A 15,645-nucleotide genomic window follows, 5' to 3' on the forward strand; every position below is an offset into this window, starting at 1 on the left:
ACATATTTCAGTTCTTTTTCTGACAGGCCAAGAGTATCAGTCACTGCTGTTTTTATATCTGAAGTTTTACTACTTGTTTATGATAGTTTCTCATTTTTATAAATTTTACCTTTTTGTCATTTCCCATTTATTGTGCAAAAAAGGACAAATAGTTGTAGTCTAAAAGTCAAACAAAAGTAAGACAAAATATGCCACGATCAGGGGGTATTCAGTTTCTTCTAATGTATATATTCTATAATTGTTGGCTAAACAAATACATGAATGAATGGTTTCTCCCATTCAAGTCCAAAGCAGGTTTCATGTGTTTTGACCCAGAGGAGAGATCAGCTTGGCTGTCCCACTAGTGTTGTATAGTTTTCCCTTCTGCAGTCCAGGCTTGTAGCCATGATCATCCATTTTTCCATCTCCAGAGTGATTGAGGAAAAGTAGTTATCCCCTAGTGCAGGAGTCCTATATAATGCAGCTCCTTAGAATTGTCACACGCCACTGTAGATTCTTCCCTTGTCATCTGACGTGGTTAACTGTCTCCTTATGGGGGCTTCAGTGTCTAGATATGTATAGCCTCAGAACTGTTGTTTCAAAAAACAGCCCTGTGGCAGAGAGACCCACTTGGAAGGCAAGCTGGGTACACATACATTTACACTTGGCTAAGTGTATGCTATCCTGGGCCCAAGAGGGAAAGAGGCCTTGTGTTCCCTAAGATTGCAAGTCATTCCACTTTCATATTGTTCCAGGACACTGTGTGTCCAGAGCTGTTAGCATGTTCTAATACAGGAGAGCAATTTACAAGATCTCCATAGAAATGCATTAGCAGCTTTTCAGCAAGCTTAGTATAGTGTTAAATGGCACCACTTTGGTAACCCTGAAAATCAGACTCTGTGTACTAAAAGCCCAACATTCCCAAAGTTGGATAAGACATAGAGGAGAAAAAAATTGCTGGTGGCTTATTAATCAGTTACAAACTAAAGAGAGGAAGTGTGCTTTGAAGGCTTTTTCCCCTAATTTGCATAGCTTAGTGGTAACTAATAAAGTATACCAAAGTGGCACAGAATGTTATTTTCTGCCCCTAGAACTTTTTCCAACTATGAATGTCACACCTGGACACTTCATTTAACTGTGTGAAAATGCAAAGAAGGAGAGGAAAAGGAACTCCTATATTTGGAAGGTCCTACTTTCTTTTGCTAGCTTGTGATGACTACATGACATGCAGCTATTAGAGTACTTACACTGATGGAGAGCACGGGACCAATTTTGTACATACAATATCTGTCTGTCCCAGCACAGATATCCTTGATGTCCTCTTCATTGTCCATCAATCTAAGCTCCTTGTGCATAAACAGTGCAAATGCTTTCATTCTGTTGGGGCTTCCACCAACACAGACAAACTGATAATAAAAATAAACAATTACCCACCTGAGTACCTGAGATAAAAGGCAAGGGTCATCTTTCAACTTTAATGTTGTTATTTTGTTTTCCAGTTATATACTTAAGGATATATGTAGACATTCTGGGTTAATGTTCATGAGTTAAATAATTGGCATCATTAACCGGTAAATAAGGCAACCAGAAAAAAAGTTTGATGTACTTAATTTGTAAAAAAAAGATAATCACATAATCAAAATAAGTGTTGATTTTGTTCAAGTGGGTGTTTTTGTCACAGTGAATATCAACCAGCATCTTAAGTTTATACAGGCAACCTGTTGTTGGGTGTTAGTGGGTTACAGGCTTAACATGGCAATACCGAGGACATGGAACACAAGTAATATAAGAGCAACCATAGGAGAATGACAAGTTTAGATATGTTTTCTGATTCCACCCTCCCAATCATATGTTTTTATTGTGAAATACACAATGTTAACATGAAACTTAAAAGAAAGCAGAAGGCTTTCCAACTTCTCATTCAGAAGAAATCCTCATGGAACAAGCCTTATCATTGAAGACTAAAAATCTCAGTATGGTATTTCATCACTTCCAATGATTTGGTTTTATTTTTGTCTTATTCACTCACATTTTAACATCTTTGAAATTACAATATGTGTTGCAGTCAAGAGTGTCAAATCTAATAAAGTACAGTAATAAAATTGTCTGATAATTGCTTGTGCAGTAGCCTGTTAGGGGTACATCAGCCCCAGGGCTGAGAGAGGTGGATGCCAGAGACAGGATGGGCATGACCTAAGTGTAGTGTGGATGAGCAGCCAGCTTTGTGGGGACCAGTGCTCAGCAGTGGGATGATGAGTGGCAGCAGGTATCAGAGACCCAATGAAGCATAGTCCACAGAAAGGTACCAGCTGCAAAGTCATTCTGGAATCTGAGCTGAGTGGTAAAGTGCACAGAGTCTGAAGAAGCCCTGGGTCATAGAGATATGGAAACATAGTGGTTAAAGGACTGCCCTTTGAAGTTAGAGAAGCCTGGTTTTGTATTCCAATTCTGTCTCTGATTAAGAAGCTTGTTCAGTGTTATGCATGTAATCTCTATGTGCCTCGGATCATCATCACCAAAACAGGAAAAAAAAATACAGTCCCTTTTGAGGATTTTGTTGAGTGTGATAGAGGACAAAGCCAGGCACCTTCTGAGTGGTCAACAAATGGTAACTTCCATCTTTCATAGAGCAATTTCCTAGCCCTGCTTTTAGCTTGGTTATGTGTTTCTGTATTTGCATAATTTTTGCAAATGAAGCTGGTTCAAATCCAGCAAGGAAAAGGCAGCTGGTGCTGCCTGACTGATGCAGGCAGTGTTGGGCAGAGCTTCAGAAAGATTGTCGATGAGGTCTCTCACAGGGATGAAGAGTATTTGCCTAAGAAAATACCTAACTGAGGTTGTAGAGTTAGGTGCCCAATTCACAAACGATTTACTGTGAATCACGGGTGGTCCATTACATGATGCATTCTGTTTCCATTTAGCAATAATTCCTATGCCACCCTCATTCTCAATTATGGGATGTAATTACCCTTTTATCCAGGCCCTCTGCTTCTCTTCTACTCTCGTTATTGTCTTTTCTGTGCCTTCTTACAAGGCTCTCGGTTGGGGCCTAAAGTTGGTATGAACTGTAATGAAAGGTAGCCGTCAAGCCTGAATAGCAAAGAGGATAAGGCTATGGTCTAAGGTGAGTTTTTGAATTATTATTGATTATTCATGAAATTTTCCCCTTGTGGGTATGGATAGTTAAGACTTGGCTCAAGATCTAAGTACAAGGAGGTCATTTTTGTTGTCATTTTTTCCTTTTTACAAAATACAGTAGTTTGAAAATAACCTCATTGTGTGGTACCATAAATGTAAATTACAGCTATTCAGATTGACCATAAAACCAAAACAGATGTTGGAATAGCTTGCGGTTTGAATTCTTCTTTGAACGTAGATATTGCTGTAATCAATGGGAATTTCTGAATGTTTCTGGAGACATAAAGATGATAAGTATAGACAAAGGCATTTTTGTTCTTAATGAGTTATTTCTAAATCAGACTTACTAAATATCACCTCTGGACACAATTTTCAGTCTGGTTGCTTTGATGAGAAGTAAAATACAACTGAAGACCACCAACCAACATTAACCTTAAGCGACACTTTCTGTGATTTATGCTCCCCTCAATGATGATGTGTCCTGGTTTTATCAAAGGAGATAAAATTGTGTTGGGAAGGAGTCTAAAGCACTGCAAAACTATGTCAAGGACTTGCCCTAATGACTGCCAGCATGAGCTCACTTTCAAATATGCCTACTGTTTTGAAAGATTTAGGTTTGCCATGTTGTATTAATCTAGTCCTATTTCAGTATATGTATTTCGTATGTTAATAAAGGAGTAAAAAGACTTAAAATACACATATATAGTGGTATAATGCTTTTCCATATTACTTGAAATTTCTAGGGAGAGAATGGAGAGTACCAGTTAGTGATTTTATAAAAGATACATTTGGAGGCTGAATTTGAGTAGATAACTTCTAAAGATCCCCCACTATATTTTCAAATGATTGATTGAGTCAAGTCAGTACGACAGAAGACATTAGCTGCTCACCAAAGCCATTTCCCCTTCTTTCTGGGTACACTACTAAATGTAACTTTCCAGCCTTCTCTTCAGTTAGATGAGGCCATATACCTGTGTTCCAGCTGCTAGAATGTGAACAGAAGTGATGAGTGTCACTTCGAGTTCTCACCCATAGAAATCTCCCAGTAATGATCCTATAGATTGTCTTCCATGTGTCTGCTGAATGGGTGTTGACACCCAGGCACTCCTTGCAAGGCACCCCTTGACGATGACAGAGCAACAAGATGAAAGAAGTCTGGATCCTTAATCACCAGTTGGAGGAAACCCCCCACTGACCAGGGGCACTCACTGTGAGTGAGAAACAAACTTACATTGTATTATGCCACTGATATTTTGAAGCAGCAGCTAACAAAGCCCTTTAAGCACAGTAAGTAAGAAAATGAAGAAAATAGAGATCATTTCAATGATTAAAAATTTTAAGTTTTAAAATTTTACACACTCAAAGTTCTTCTTTTCTTTGAACATAGTAGTATTAATAATGATCATCTCTGTGAAGATAAGGCTAAGTTTTCAGGTGCTGATGGGTTATGTCCTCTCTCCTTACCTAGGATGGCTATCCTGGAATTTAAGTGAGTCAAGCAATTGAACCTAGGATGTTCTCGATCAAAGATAAGAATGTAACTGGAAGGAGGCAAGTTTCTGAGAAGAGCATTAATAAATATATCACACTTTACCTGCTGCCTCTAAAGAATACATTAAACAGCCAGTTCAGATTATTTGAAGCTACATTACTTGCTCCCCAATCTACACACACACACACACACGTTTGCCTCCTAGCCATCCAAATGGCCCAATCAATAGAGTGGTTCTCTGGTAGAAATGTGTTTTAAACCAGAGCATGTCTTTTTATCCAAAAGAGAATCACTGAAGTGGTCCAGAACCAAGAGGGTTGTGAATTTTTAAGATTGGATAGTGGTTATGACAAAGTATAAGAATGAGTGCTGATAAAAATCTAGTCAGGTAGAAGAGAGAGAGATACCTAGATATGTAAATAATAGATCATGTTCTGTCTCAAAAACATGTCTTTTTAATTAGATGTGCACCTTAGTTTATTAATTATGATGGATCATTTAATTAATCAGAGTTATCTTTATATAAGGGTCCTGGAAAAATTGTGAGGCATGAACCTCAAACCTAACATCTGAATTCAGATAAAGTCTGGTTAATGAGTATCACAGACAGCCTTGATCAATTTCTCTTAGAGCATAAATATCAGAAATAACAGTAGGAATAGAGGTTACATTGAAAAGATGAAGCAAAAGATTGAGGGATGCCATGAAAGGGCAAGGAGTAACTGATTGCAGGGGAGTAAGGAAACAGGCAGGTCACATCAGATCAGCCTGTATCTTCACACCTGTGCCATAGGAGCAACGGGAGGGGAGGAAGCAATTTAACACCTACTGTTAATGAGCATCATAGATTGATTTCTTCACCCCCCTCTTCCCGCTTTCGTTCCTTCTCCTCCTTATTCATGTACCTAATATCCTCCTCCTCTTGCTCCCCTTTCTCCAGTGCCCCTGCCAATTAATGGACTATTCTCAGTTACAATGACTCAAAGAGCCTACCTAGAGCAGTAGGCAAGAATCCTGGAAACTGGACAAGTCCTAGCACTGCCACTATATGGCATAACTTGTTAACCACCTTTGACCACTCAAACTCAATTTCCTTATTTTATGGAGGAAATGAATATCTGCTATACCCACTTAACAGAGGGAATGTGAAGATTTGAGATAGTGGATGTGCGAATTTTCATTTATGTTCTTATAATTGCTAAAGGAGTGAATAAAAGTCAGCTGAAAACTGCACAGTTCTCTAGTAGTGGGACTGTGATTCAGTGTAGGCCTTTTAGAGCACACAAATCTTTTTTTTAAGTTCATATATGGAATAGATAATGAACGAGAGCCCAGTATATAGTACAGGAAACTCTACACAATGCTCTGTGGTGACCTAAATAGGAAGGAAATCCAAAAATGAGGGGATGTATATATACATGTAGATTTATAATTCACTTTGCTGTACAGCAAAAATTAACACAACATTGTAAAGCAACTATACTCCAATAAAAATTAATTTAAAAATAAGTTTATTCCCTTTGATCCCTTCCGTAAATCATCTTAAAGAAATAGACTTATATGTGAAAAAATTTTAGGTACAAAAATATCCATTTGAGTGCTGTTTATGATGGAAAATACTTGAACATGAAAGCCAGTTTTAGACTATATAATGTATGGCACAGGCACTTGGCATCCATAAAAACTGTTTCAAAGAGACTATTGTAATATGGGGAAATATTAACGACATCAAGTTAAATGAAAAACACAAGATGTAAAGTTATGTAATTCCAACAATTATAAAATCTACTTATTAAAAAAGTTTTATTTTTTAATTTAATTTATTTATTTTAATTGGAGGCTAATTACTTTACAATATTGTATTGGTTTTGCCATATACCAACATAAATCCACCATGGGTATACACATGTTCCCCATCCTGAACCCATCTCCCTTTTAAAAGAAAAGAAAATAAGTTGATGGCATCTATGTCTAGGAGTAGGAGTTTTTCTTAGGTGTGTTTTTTAAAGTCATTATTCTTTTTTATATTTTTCCAATTTTAAACAGTGAATATGAGCCACTTTTATAATTAACATATACATTTAAGATAAAATAGATAATACAGACATACAATTTTCCTAGTAAAATTCCATAAACATTTTTTCTCATAATATTGTCTTATGAAATAACAAAAATCTTAATAATATGAAATGTTGAATAATGCTTGTTTTCAGGAAGTGGTAGATCCTATTGTTAGTTCTGTTGAGTTATTTCATGGTTTGATAAAATGAAGATTAGTGAGGTTCATCTATAAATAAAGATGTTAAACAGTGAACTGAACCATAATGAATTCTGAACACCCAGCAGGATTGTCAGTAAAGTCAGATTTATCTCTAGAGGCCAGAGAAGTCAAATAACAATGTTTGCATTAGATTTAGTTTGGGAACTTTTGTGTCTTGTTGAGGTGGAAATGATTGTTTATGACATACACAATCTAAATTGTTTCAGAGAATGAGCCTGACTTTGGTTCCTATTGGACCTCTGACATTTCTCTAGCCAAAAGAGTAATGTTTATGTTAGGAAAATAAGGAGAAATATCATCAGAGGAAATTAAATTGTTTTCCCTAAAGTCAGAAATATTTTACCTTTACATCCCCAAACATTTCTGGTAGGTTGTGTGTTTTTGTTCCTAAATCCAAGTGATAGAGAACATCTTCATCCATAGAGTCCAGGTAAGGATTTTTAACATGAACAAAACTTTTTCTGAAAAAAAAAAAAAATAATAATAATAGTACAAACATGTAAAGGAATCTGGAGAGATACCACACAAAAGAGAAATATCATTCTACATCTGTGATAACCACAAGCCCAAATATTGGACACAAACCTTTGTTTAGGATTAATTGATTTGTAAGGAAGAAATATGGTATAATGAATAAAAATGGCAAAGATTTGCTGTGCATTTACTGTGTGCCAGGCATAGCATTAGGCATGAAAATTCCGCAATGTCATAAAAACTGCATATAATAAATATATTACTTCATTTAATCCTATAATCCTTCTATTAGGTAACAAATACTAATAACTCAATTTGTAAGACACCAAAGCTTACAGAAGTTGAGAAACTTGTGCAAGATTATATAACCAAGAAATTGCAGAGCAGTCATTTCAGCACAGGCAGGCTTTTGCTCCCATGGAAATCCTTCCTTATGCTCTGCTGAGGGAATATTATCACTGCTGTCTTTTCATCTCTGCATATTTCTTTGTCTCCTCAGCTTTCCATGGGGTTTTGTGTATGTCTGTATCTGAGTGTATGTGTACATGTAATCTGTGAGTCCAATAGTGTCTTTCAGCTCAGTAGGCCAGTGTTTCTCAAAGTTTAACAAGCATAAGAATCACTGGACACTTTATGGCTTCTCTTCTAGAAATTCTGATTCAGCAGTTTGGGGGTGTGTGTGTGTGTGTGTCAGATTTTGCCTTTTAAACAAGCTGCTCATTGGTGTGATGTTGCAGGCCCAAGGATCACACTCAGAGTAGCACTGCCATTGAGGATTCCATCAACCACGCTGAATACAGCACCTCCTCTCCACGCCAGTGGCCACTGCCCCAGCTTAGACCTCCATCACAGCAGTGCAAGCTGAACCACCAGTTTTTCATCCCTCTCTTGGAAAAGTAATACAAGACTTGGAAGTCAAGACAGTGAATTGACTGCTGTTATAGAAATCACCTTAATTCAAACAGTCATATTTATGAAACACATCATCTATATAGACTTTGGTTATTTCAATAATAATTATATACTGCTTTAATTAGTAGTGATAAAAAATTATGTACCCTATACCACAGTGGATCCAGCCAACTTTACCAAGAACCATCTGGGACTTCTCTATTCTATAGACCTCCCATTTCCCTCCAAATACCTCAAAACCCCTTAACAAAAACCTTGTATCTTTCTGTATCTCTGATGATCCTCAACCTGATCGTACATTAAAGTCACCAAGGGGCTTTGCAGGAAACACTGGTGCTCAGGCCCAAATTAATTTAAACTCTGATTATGTTTCAGATCTTCTGGGATGATCTGATGTGAAGCCAAAGTTAAGGATCCTTATTCTAGGCCTTTGCTCCTGAAACAGCCTTCTGCTACCCTTCTGTTTTTTATTACTGGAATCCTACTTGCTTTTTTTTTTTAAGTATGGTTTCAGATATATATAGATTTTTTTATTGGAGTAAAATTGCCTTGAGTAATGAAAAATTTTAAAATAAACAAATGGGACCTAATTGAACTTAAAATCCTCAGCACAGCAAAGGAAAACATTAACAAGATGAAAAGATAGCCCTCAGAATGAGAGGAAATATTTGCAAGTGAAACAACTGATTAAAAGATTAATCTCCAAAATATACAAACATCTCATGCAGCTCAATATCAAAACAACAAACTCATTCAAAAATAGGCAGAGACCTACATGGACATTTCTCCAAAGACAACATACAGATGACCAAAAGGCACATGAAAAGATGCTGAAAGTGAAAGTTGCTCAGTCGTGTCCGACTCTTGTGACCCCATGGACTATACAGTCCATGGAATTCTCCAGGCCAGAATACTGGAGGGGTAGCTGTTCCCTTCTCCAGGGGATCTTCCCAACTCAGGGATCAAACTCAGGTCTCCTGCATTGCAGGCAGATTCTTGACCAGCTGAACCACCAGAGAAGCCCAAGAATACTGGAATGGGTAGCCTATCCCTTCTTCAGCGGATCTTCCCGACCCAGGAATCAAACCTCCATCTCCTGCAATGCAGGTGGATTCTTTACCAACTGAGCTATCAGGGAATCCCTCACTAGGTATTAGAGAAATGCAGATCAAAACTACAATGAGGTACCATCTCACACCAGTTAGAATGGCCACCATCTAAAAAGTCTACGAACAATAAGTCTACAAACAAAAAAGAGGGTATGGAGAAAAGGAAACCTTCCTACCCATTCTTCAAGGTCAAATTCAAATACCATATCCTCTGTGAAGGCTTTTCAAAGCATCTTTCCTCTCTGGTCAGTATGAATTCCTCCCCACTGTACTCCTAAAGCATTTATTTTAGCATTTCACATGTTAATTTTTTTGCCTCCCCAGAAAGATATGAATTCCCTCGTACAAGCTCTCTTATATATCTTTTTTTAAAGCTTTTTATTTTCTGTTCAAGTATAGCCAATTACTTAATGGCAACCCACTCCAGTATGTTTGCCTGGAGAATTCCATGGACAGAGGAGCCTGGTGGTTCTCAAAGAGTCAGACACAATGAGGACATGTGAATAGCCACTAACGGTGTTTTAGTTTCAGGTAAACTGTGTAGGGACTCAGCTGTACATATACATCTTTTTTTTTAATTCCTAAATCTTTAAAAATTCTACTAGCTGAATTAAATTTAACTGTTCAGGAAGTAGAACAGAAAATACTATTAATTTCCAAGACATTTAGGATAACAGATTCTTAGTGAATCCGAGTAGATTTCAAAAATAAAATATTCCATGGCATTAGTGCACTTTCAGAATAAGCTTCAAAGCAAAAGGATATCTCCTTTCTTCTCTTTTTTTTTATTAAGATTTTTTTTTTTACAGTATTGTATTGGTTTTGCCATACATCAACATGAATCCGCCACAGGTGTCCTTTCTTCTCTTGATGAAGGGCAAGAGGACATTTACCCACTGTCCCTTGCTAGACAAAGTGGTCAATGAACCAGCAGGGTCAGCAGCATTCACCTGGGCAACTTGTTAGAGATGAAAAATCTTACTCCCTACCCTGGATCTAATGAAGTCTACATTTCAACTAACTGTTTTGTGATTCTCATGCACACTAAAGTTTGAGAAACACCACTATCCACTTTCTCTTCCAGTTTCTATTATGCTTCCTGTCTTACTCTGCCAAAACAGCTTCACTATCTGGATATTTTTCCTTTGGATTCCCAATTGAATGAGTGAATCATTACTCTATAAAAGAGTTCATCTACTCCAGTGAGTCAAACTCTAACTACATATCAGAATCACCCATGGTGCTTTAAAATTAGTGATACTTGGACCCAGCTCCTTGAAAATCTGATTTAGTTGGTCAAGGAGATCTGGGATTTTGTATTTTTAAAATCACTGATCTATTCCACCTCTCCTATCTTCAAGAAGAAATTCTCAAACTGGCATAACCATTAGTTATATTCTTTCATGTTAATAATAATACCTCTCATAATTCATTCTTTAGTTTTCCTTGATGTCTGTCCCATTGTCTATGATCCCTTGGACTAGAAATTGGGGGCAGAGAGATGTCTGTAGAAGATTTTTATTACACTGGCTTCATCGAGAAGCATTTCTAAGATGATCATGCTTACCAATGACCAAATAAAGTATTAATTTGGGGTATCATACCAAATTCAATCCAGCATGAATCAGACAATTGCTTCAGTTTTTACAAGATATATATTTATTAAATAGACTTGCATTTACTGTCTTCTCCTCTACCTTGTTTTGCCTTTTTTTTTTTTTTTTTGCTAAAACATAAGCCAGAGATGGGTTGGGAAAAAAGTCTTAGCAAACTATGACAAGCTACATGGCATGGTCAGTATTAAATATTGTTAACCAAAGTAAAGTGCTGGCTGAGATGTCTTTCCATTTTACTATTACCTCCATCTTCGTAATTTTTCCTTTTCTTTCTCCTTGGCTTCCCTGAAGAAATGAACACAGTGGAAGGCTACTTCTGTTTGAGATGTGTAAGTGTAGCATTTTCTGAAATGCTGACCTGATGGAAGCTTTAAGCAGACATTTTACACAACTCTCAGCAAATCAGAGGGAACTTACAAAAATTCCTTAAGCTTCATGAAGATTAATGCTCTATTATGTTCTATGAACCTGGGGCAAGAATTGGAGCTAAATTTGCAGACAGCTTCAACAGATTTATGTCTACCTCTGAGATGAATAACCTACATGGTATTTTAGAAGTGAATTCTATGTAAAGTCTATCATAAAGCATATGAAATCACTTTGCAATATGCTGCAACACAGTTAAATCTGCCTTAGATACCAGGAGGCCCCTTTAATTATATCTCAGATACAGCACATAGTCTTAGAATTAAAGACTGAACTCCACACTGAATTTCAGGCTGAACTGTGAATTTGTTCATTCAGGCAGGTTGGTTCAGCTTTTCCATGTTTTTTGGTGAACTGTTTTGCCCCCACTTTCTTTTTTCTTTAATTGAGATGTAATTGACATATTGCCCCACTTTCTTAAAGATGAGCTAAACTCTCCCAAGAACTGAGGAAAGAAAATGCCACTGAGAAGAAAATTGGCATTGTTTTTGCTTTGTATTCTGAACTGCTTTCCAACTATGTGATCTCTAAACTTAAGAAACTTACATAACTGTAGAGATCCATCTTCTGAACATTTAATATAAAGTCCAAAGAACCTCCATCTTGTCAATAGAAAAAAGTCAAAATTACTCACCCAACATATGTATTCCTGTCAGATCTCATGGATGTATTGGAAGCAGGTAAAACTGAAGCCATACTTTGTAATATGAAGATAGTCACTCTTAAGTTGATAACAGAAAATAAAAATATTGTAATTTGCTATTCAGTTACAGATCAAATCACGGTAGAATGGTGTTAGAATGCCACTCTCCCTTTAAACTCGTTTTCTTCTGAAACTGCTAATGGAACTTTCCCCTTAGCTTTCTAAACTCCCTTATCAATTCAAAAATATTCCCCCTGACATAGCCTTTTATACTATACCCCAGCTCTCAGGGCAACATTTCCCCGAGAAGATAGGCGCCCTTTGAAGGTGTGGCATCTATCTCTCTCATAGGATAGGTTGGTTGATTTGTTAACTGTTGACCAGTGCACCTTATCCTTACATTTGGTCTTGGTCCAATATGGGTCTGGGGTAGCACACAGACTTATTTTCTTTAAGACAACTGTATATGGTTTCAAGTCCTCCACTGATTTCCATAACAAATCCACCAGGTTGTCTCAAAATGTATCCGGTACACGTGAGAACTTTCAGTTCCCAAACATTTCATTTTCTTACCCCATCCTGCCTCTCATCAACTTGTTTTCATTCTTTGTGATCACAAGTGAGAAAAACACACAAAACTCAGGACCTCAAAACACCCCTTCATTTGAACTTTGCCCGTTCAAATTCACACAGAAGGTCTGATAATTAAACAAAACCTGTTTCCAGGTACTCTTTATTTAGCTAAACCCAAGGCTGCCTGTGAAATCCAATGAAGCAGCTGTCAGAAATCAACCCAGGTAGAATAACAAAATACGGACTAATATTTTCAGAAAACAGGATATTTCTGTCAAGAAATCCATGAATTCACCAGGTTTGCTGTTGTTTATCACTTTATACTTCTACAGACAGAAAATCTAAAAGACGTTAGAGGAACTTCATCATCCTGTTTCACTTTTGGCTCAGCTCCAGTGGCAATCAGTTGAGGTTCTATGCTGGTGAGAGCATCAGGAATATTAATCTCATGACTTTCAAGCAAACTGGAGCTTCAAATGTCCATAAATGCCCAAACAGCACCAGATCAAGGCACTCCATAATGTGCATGGATTTCTCTGTAAGAATGTGCATAACAGCGGATAATCAAATGCCCATATCTTTAAAAAAAAATTTTTTTTGGAGTATAGTTGATTTACAATGTTGTGTTGAGTTCAGGTGTACAGCAGAGTGAATCAGTTATACATATATCCACTTTTATTTAGATTATTTTCCCATACAAGTCATTACAGAGTATTGAGTACAGTTCCATGTGCTATACAACATGTCCTTGTTAGGTACCAAATGCCCATGTCTTAATTGGGGTCTGCATGTTAGAAGATACTCCTCTTCCTGGTGACAGTCATTGTGGAAAACTCCTCAGATTCCATACTGGCTTCCTTTGGTCCATCTTAGTCAGCTAGCAAAGTTTACTGATTGAAAAGGAAAGGCCATAAATAGGGAACCAATGTAGCAGCCTGTCATTGCCACCACTAAACATACATTTGTCACTTTGGGTATCCAAAAATTCCCAGGGAAACTGAAGGTAATGAAAACTTTGAAGCAAAATAAGCCTGCATATGTATGTTGCTTGTAATTTGGTACAGTAGTTCCTGTTTGTAGTTTATAATAACACGTATGTCTCTGACCTCATGACCTACCTCAAAGTGGTCTACTTGCTGCTCTTTCCCAATGCTCACTGACAGTGTTGAGACTCAGCATGCCCACTTCCCACTGCTGGGACCTTCCCACTTATGTTTAGTATTCTGTGCTCCTCTCAATTTACTGTTGAGTATAATGAGGAGGAACCCTGCACCCCTCACCCACTGCCGCCAATTCCAGTGTGGCATTTACCTCTGGTTCTGACAGGTGAAAACATTCACTAATTGGAAAAATGCTATATAATTAATTATTCCAGTGAATTAATTAGGCCAGTTGACATGTTGATTTCCAGTGCAATTTCTGTCAGCCAATGATCTTTTTTCAAAATTATAGTTGATTTACAATGTTGTGTTAGTTCTTGGTGTACAGTAAAGTGATTATTATACACAAACACACATATATATATTCTTTCTCATATCTTTTGATTTATAGATTATTCTAAAATATTGAAAATATTTTTCTGTGCTATACATTAGGACTTTGTTGTTTATCTGTTTTATTATGGTACTTTGTATCTGCTAATCCAAAACTCCTAATTTATCCCTTCCCTAATTTATCCTTTCCTTTGTGGCAACATGGCATGTTTTCTATGCCTGTCAGCTAATGATTTCTTCACTGCCTGTGCCAGGTTAATGCCAGCAAAGATTTATGGACCCCATACAACAACTCTCCGGGACATTACACAAGTGGTCATCATCTTGGTGGAATGCAGAATAGTCTTGTTCAGTCTATGAACGTGGAGTACTAATTCATGTCTTCTGAGTTGTCTTATTTTCCCTAGTTTTCAATATTCTTAAGACTCAAGCCCTTTCTTATGACAGATTGGTCCTTGATAATTTTTTAAAACTGCCTGTATTGCAAAAGGCCAGTCATCCAAACAAGAACAGGAAAAGTTTTTGTTTTTAGAAAGCACACACAATGCAAACTCACACCATCAGTGGGTGTTTTGTGAGCAGAGGCCACGTGCCAGGGAGAGCCCATGACTCAGCACAGCTTAGAGATTAGCAGGGGCTGCATCAGCTCGTTCTCCACAGTTCCTGGCCTGGGACAAAGCATTTCACTTCCAACTGTCTTCCTGCACAGTAACAGCAACCTCCTATCCTCAGTCTAACAAAAATTTTCTCTCTGCTTTAATCTTGCCCCCAAACCTCTAATTTTGGAGAAAAGAAGTCAGAGCCCTGCTGTGTAACTGGGTAGCATTTGTGTCTCTCCCCAGTTGATATACTTTCTGCTGAATCTGTGCTATTTACTCATATAGACGTAGGACTACGCATTCTTGCTAAGTCACTTCAGTCATGTCTAACACTTTGCAACCCTATGGACTGTAGCCCGCCAGGCTCCTCTGTCCATGGGATCCTCTAGGCAAGAATACTGGAGTGGACAGCGAGGAAACTCCACAATAAAGAGAACTCCACAAACTGCCAGAATACAGAAAGGACACCCCAGACTCAGCAATATAAACAAAATGAAGAGACAGAGGAATACCCAGCAGGTAAAGGAACAGGATAAATGCCCACCAAACCAAACAAAAGAGGAAGAGATAGGGACTCTACCTGATAATGAATTCAGAATAATGATAGTGAAAATGATCCAAAATCTTGAAATCAAAATGGAATCACAGATAAATAGCCTGGAGACAAGGACTGAGAAGATGCAAGAAAGGCTTAATAAGGACCTAGAAGAAATAAAAAGAATCAATATATAATGAAATAATAGCAATGAACGAGATCAAAAACACTCTGGAGGCAACAAATAGTAGAATAACAGAGGCAGAGATAGGATTAGTGAATTAGAAGATAGAATGGTAGAAATAAATGAATCAGAGAGGAAAAAAGAAAAATGAATTAAAAGAAATGAAGACAATCTCAGAGACCTTCAGGACA

At 37.4% G+C, this 15,645-nt stretch overlaps 1 protein-coding gene across 2 annotated transcripts in view; it reads right to left on the reverse strand.

The window, feature by feature from the left end:
• Positions 1 to 12,450, reverse strand: part of UPP2 (uridine phosphorylase 2) — a 36,990-nt gene extending 24,540 nt beyond the window's left edge. Inside the window, exons 1-3 of one of the 2 annotated variants that reach the window (XM_010859013.1) lie at positions 12,062 to 12,434; positions 7,234 to 7,351; positions 1,227 to 1,385 (exon numbers count right to left, since the gene is read on the reverse strand). In XM_010859013.1, the coding sequence (XP_010857315.1) occupies positions 1,227 to 1,385; positions 7,234 to 7,351; positions 12,062 to 12,123 (339 nt within the window). In that variant the 5' untranslated portion in view covers positions 12,124 to 12,434. Of the gene's footprint in view, positions 1 to 1,226; positions 1,386 to 7,233; positions 7,352 to 12,061 lie in introns of both variants that reach the window. The other variant, XM_010859014.1, reaches the window with a different exon arrangement.
• Positions 12,451 to 15,645: the final 3,195 nt, after the last annotated feature.

The sequence above is a fragment of the Bison bison genome, unplaced genomic scaffold, assembly GCF_000754665.1.
Source record: "Bison bison bison isolate TAMUID 2011002044 unplaced genomic scaffold, Bison_UMD1.0 scf7180017864452, whole genome shotgun sequence".
NCBI lineage: Eukaryota > Metazoa > Chordata > Mammalia > Artiodactyla > Bovidae > Bison > Bison bison.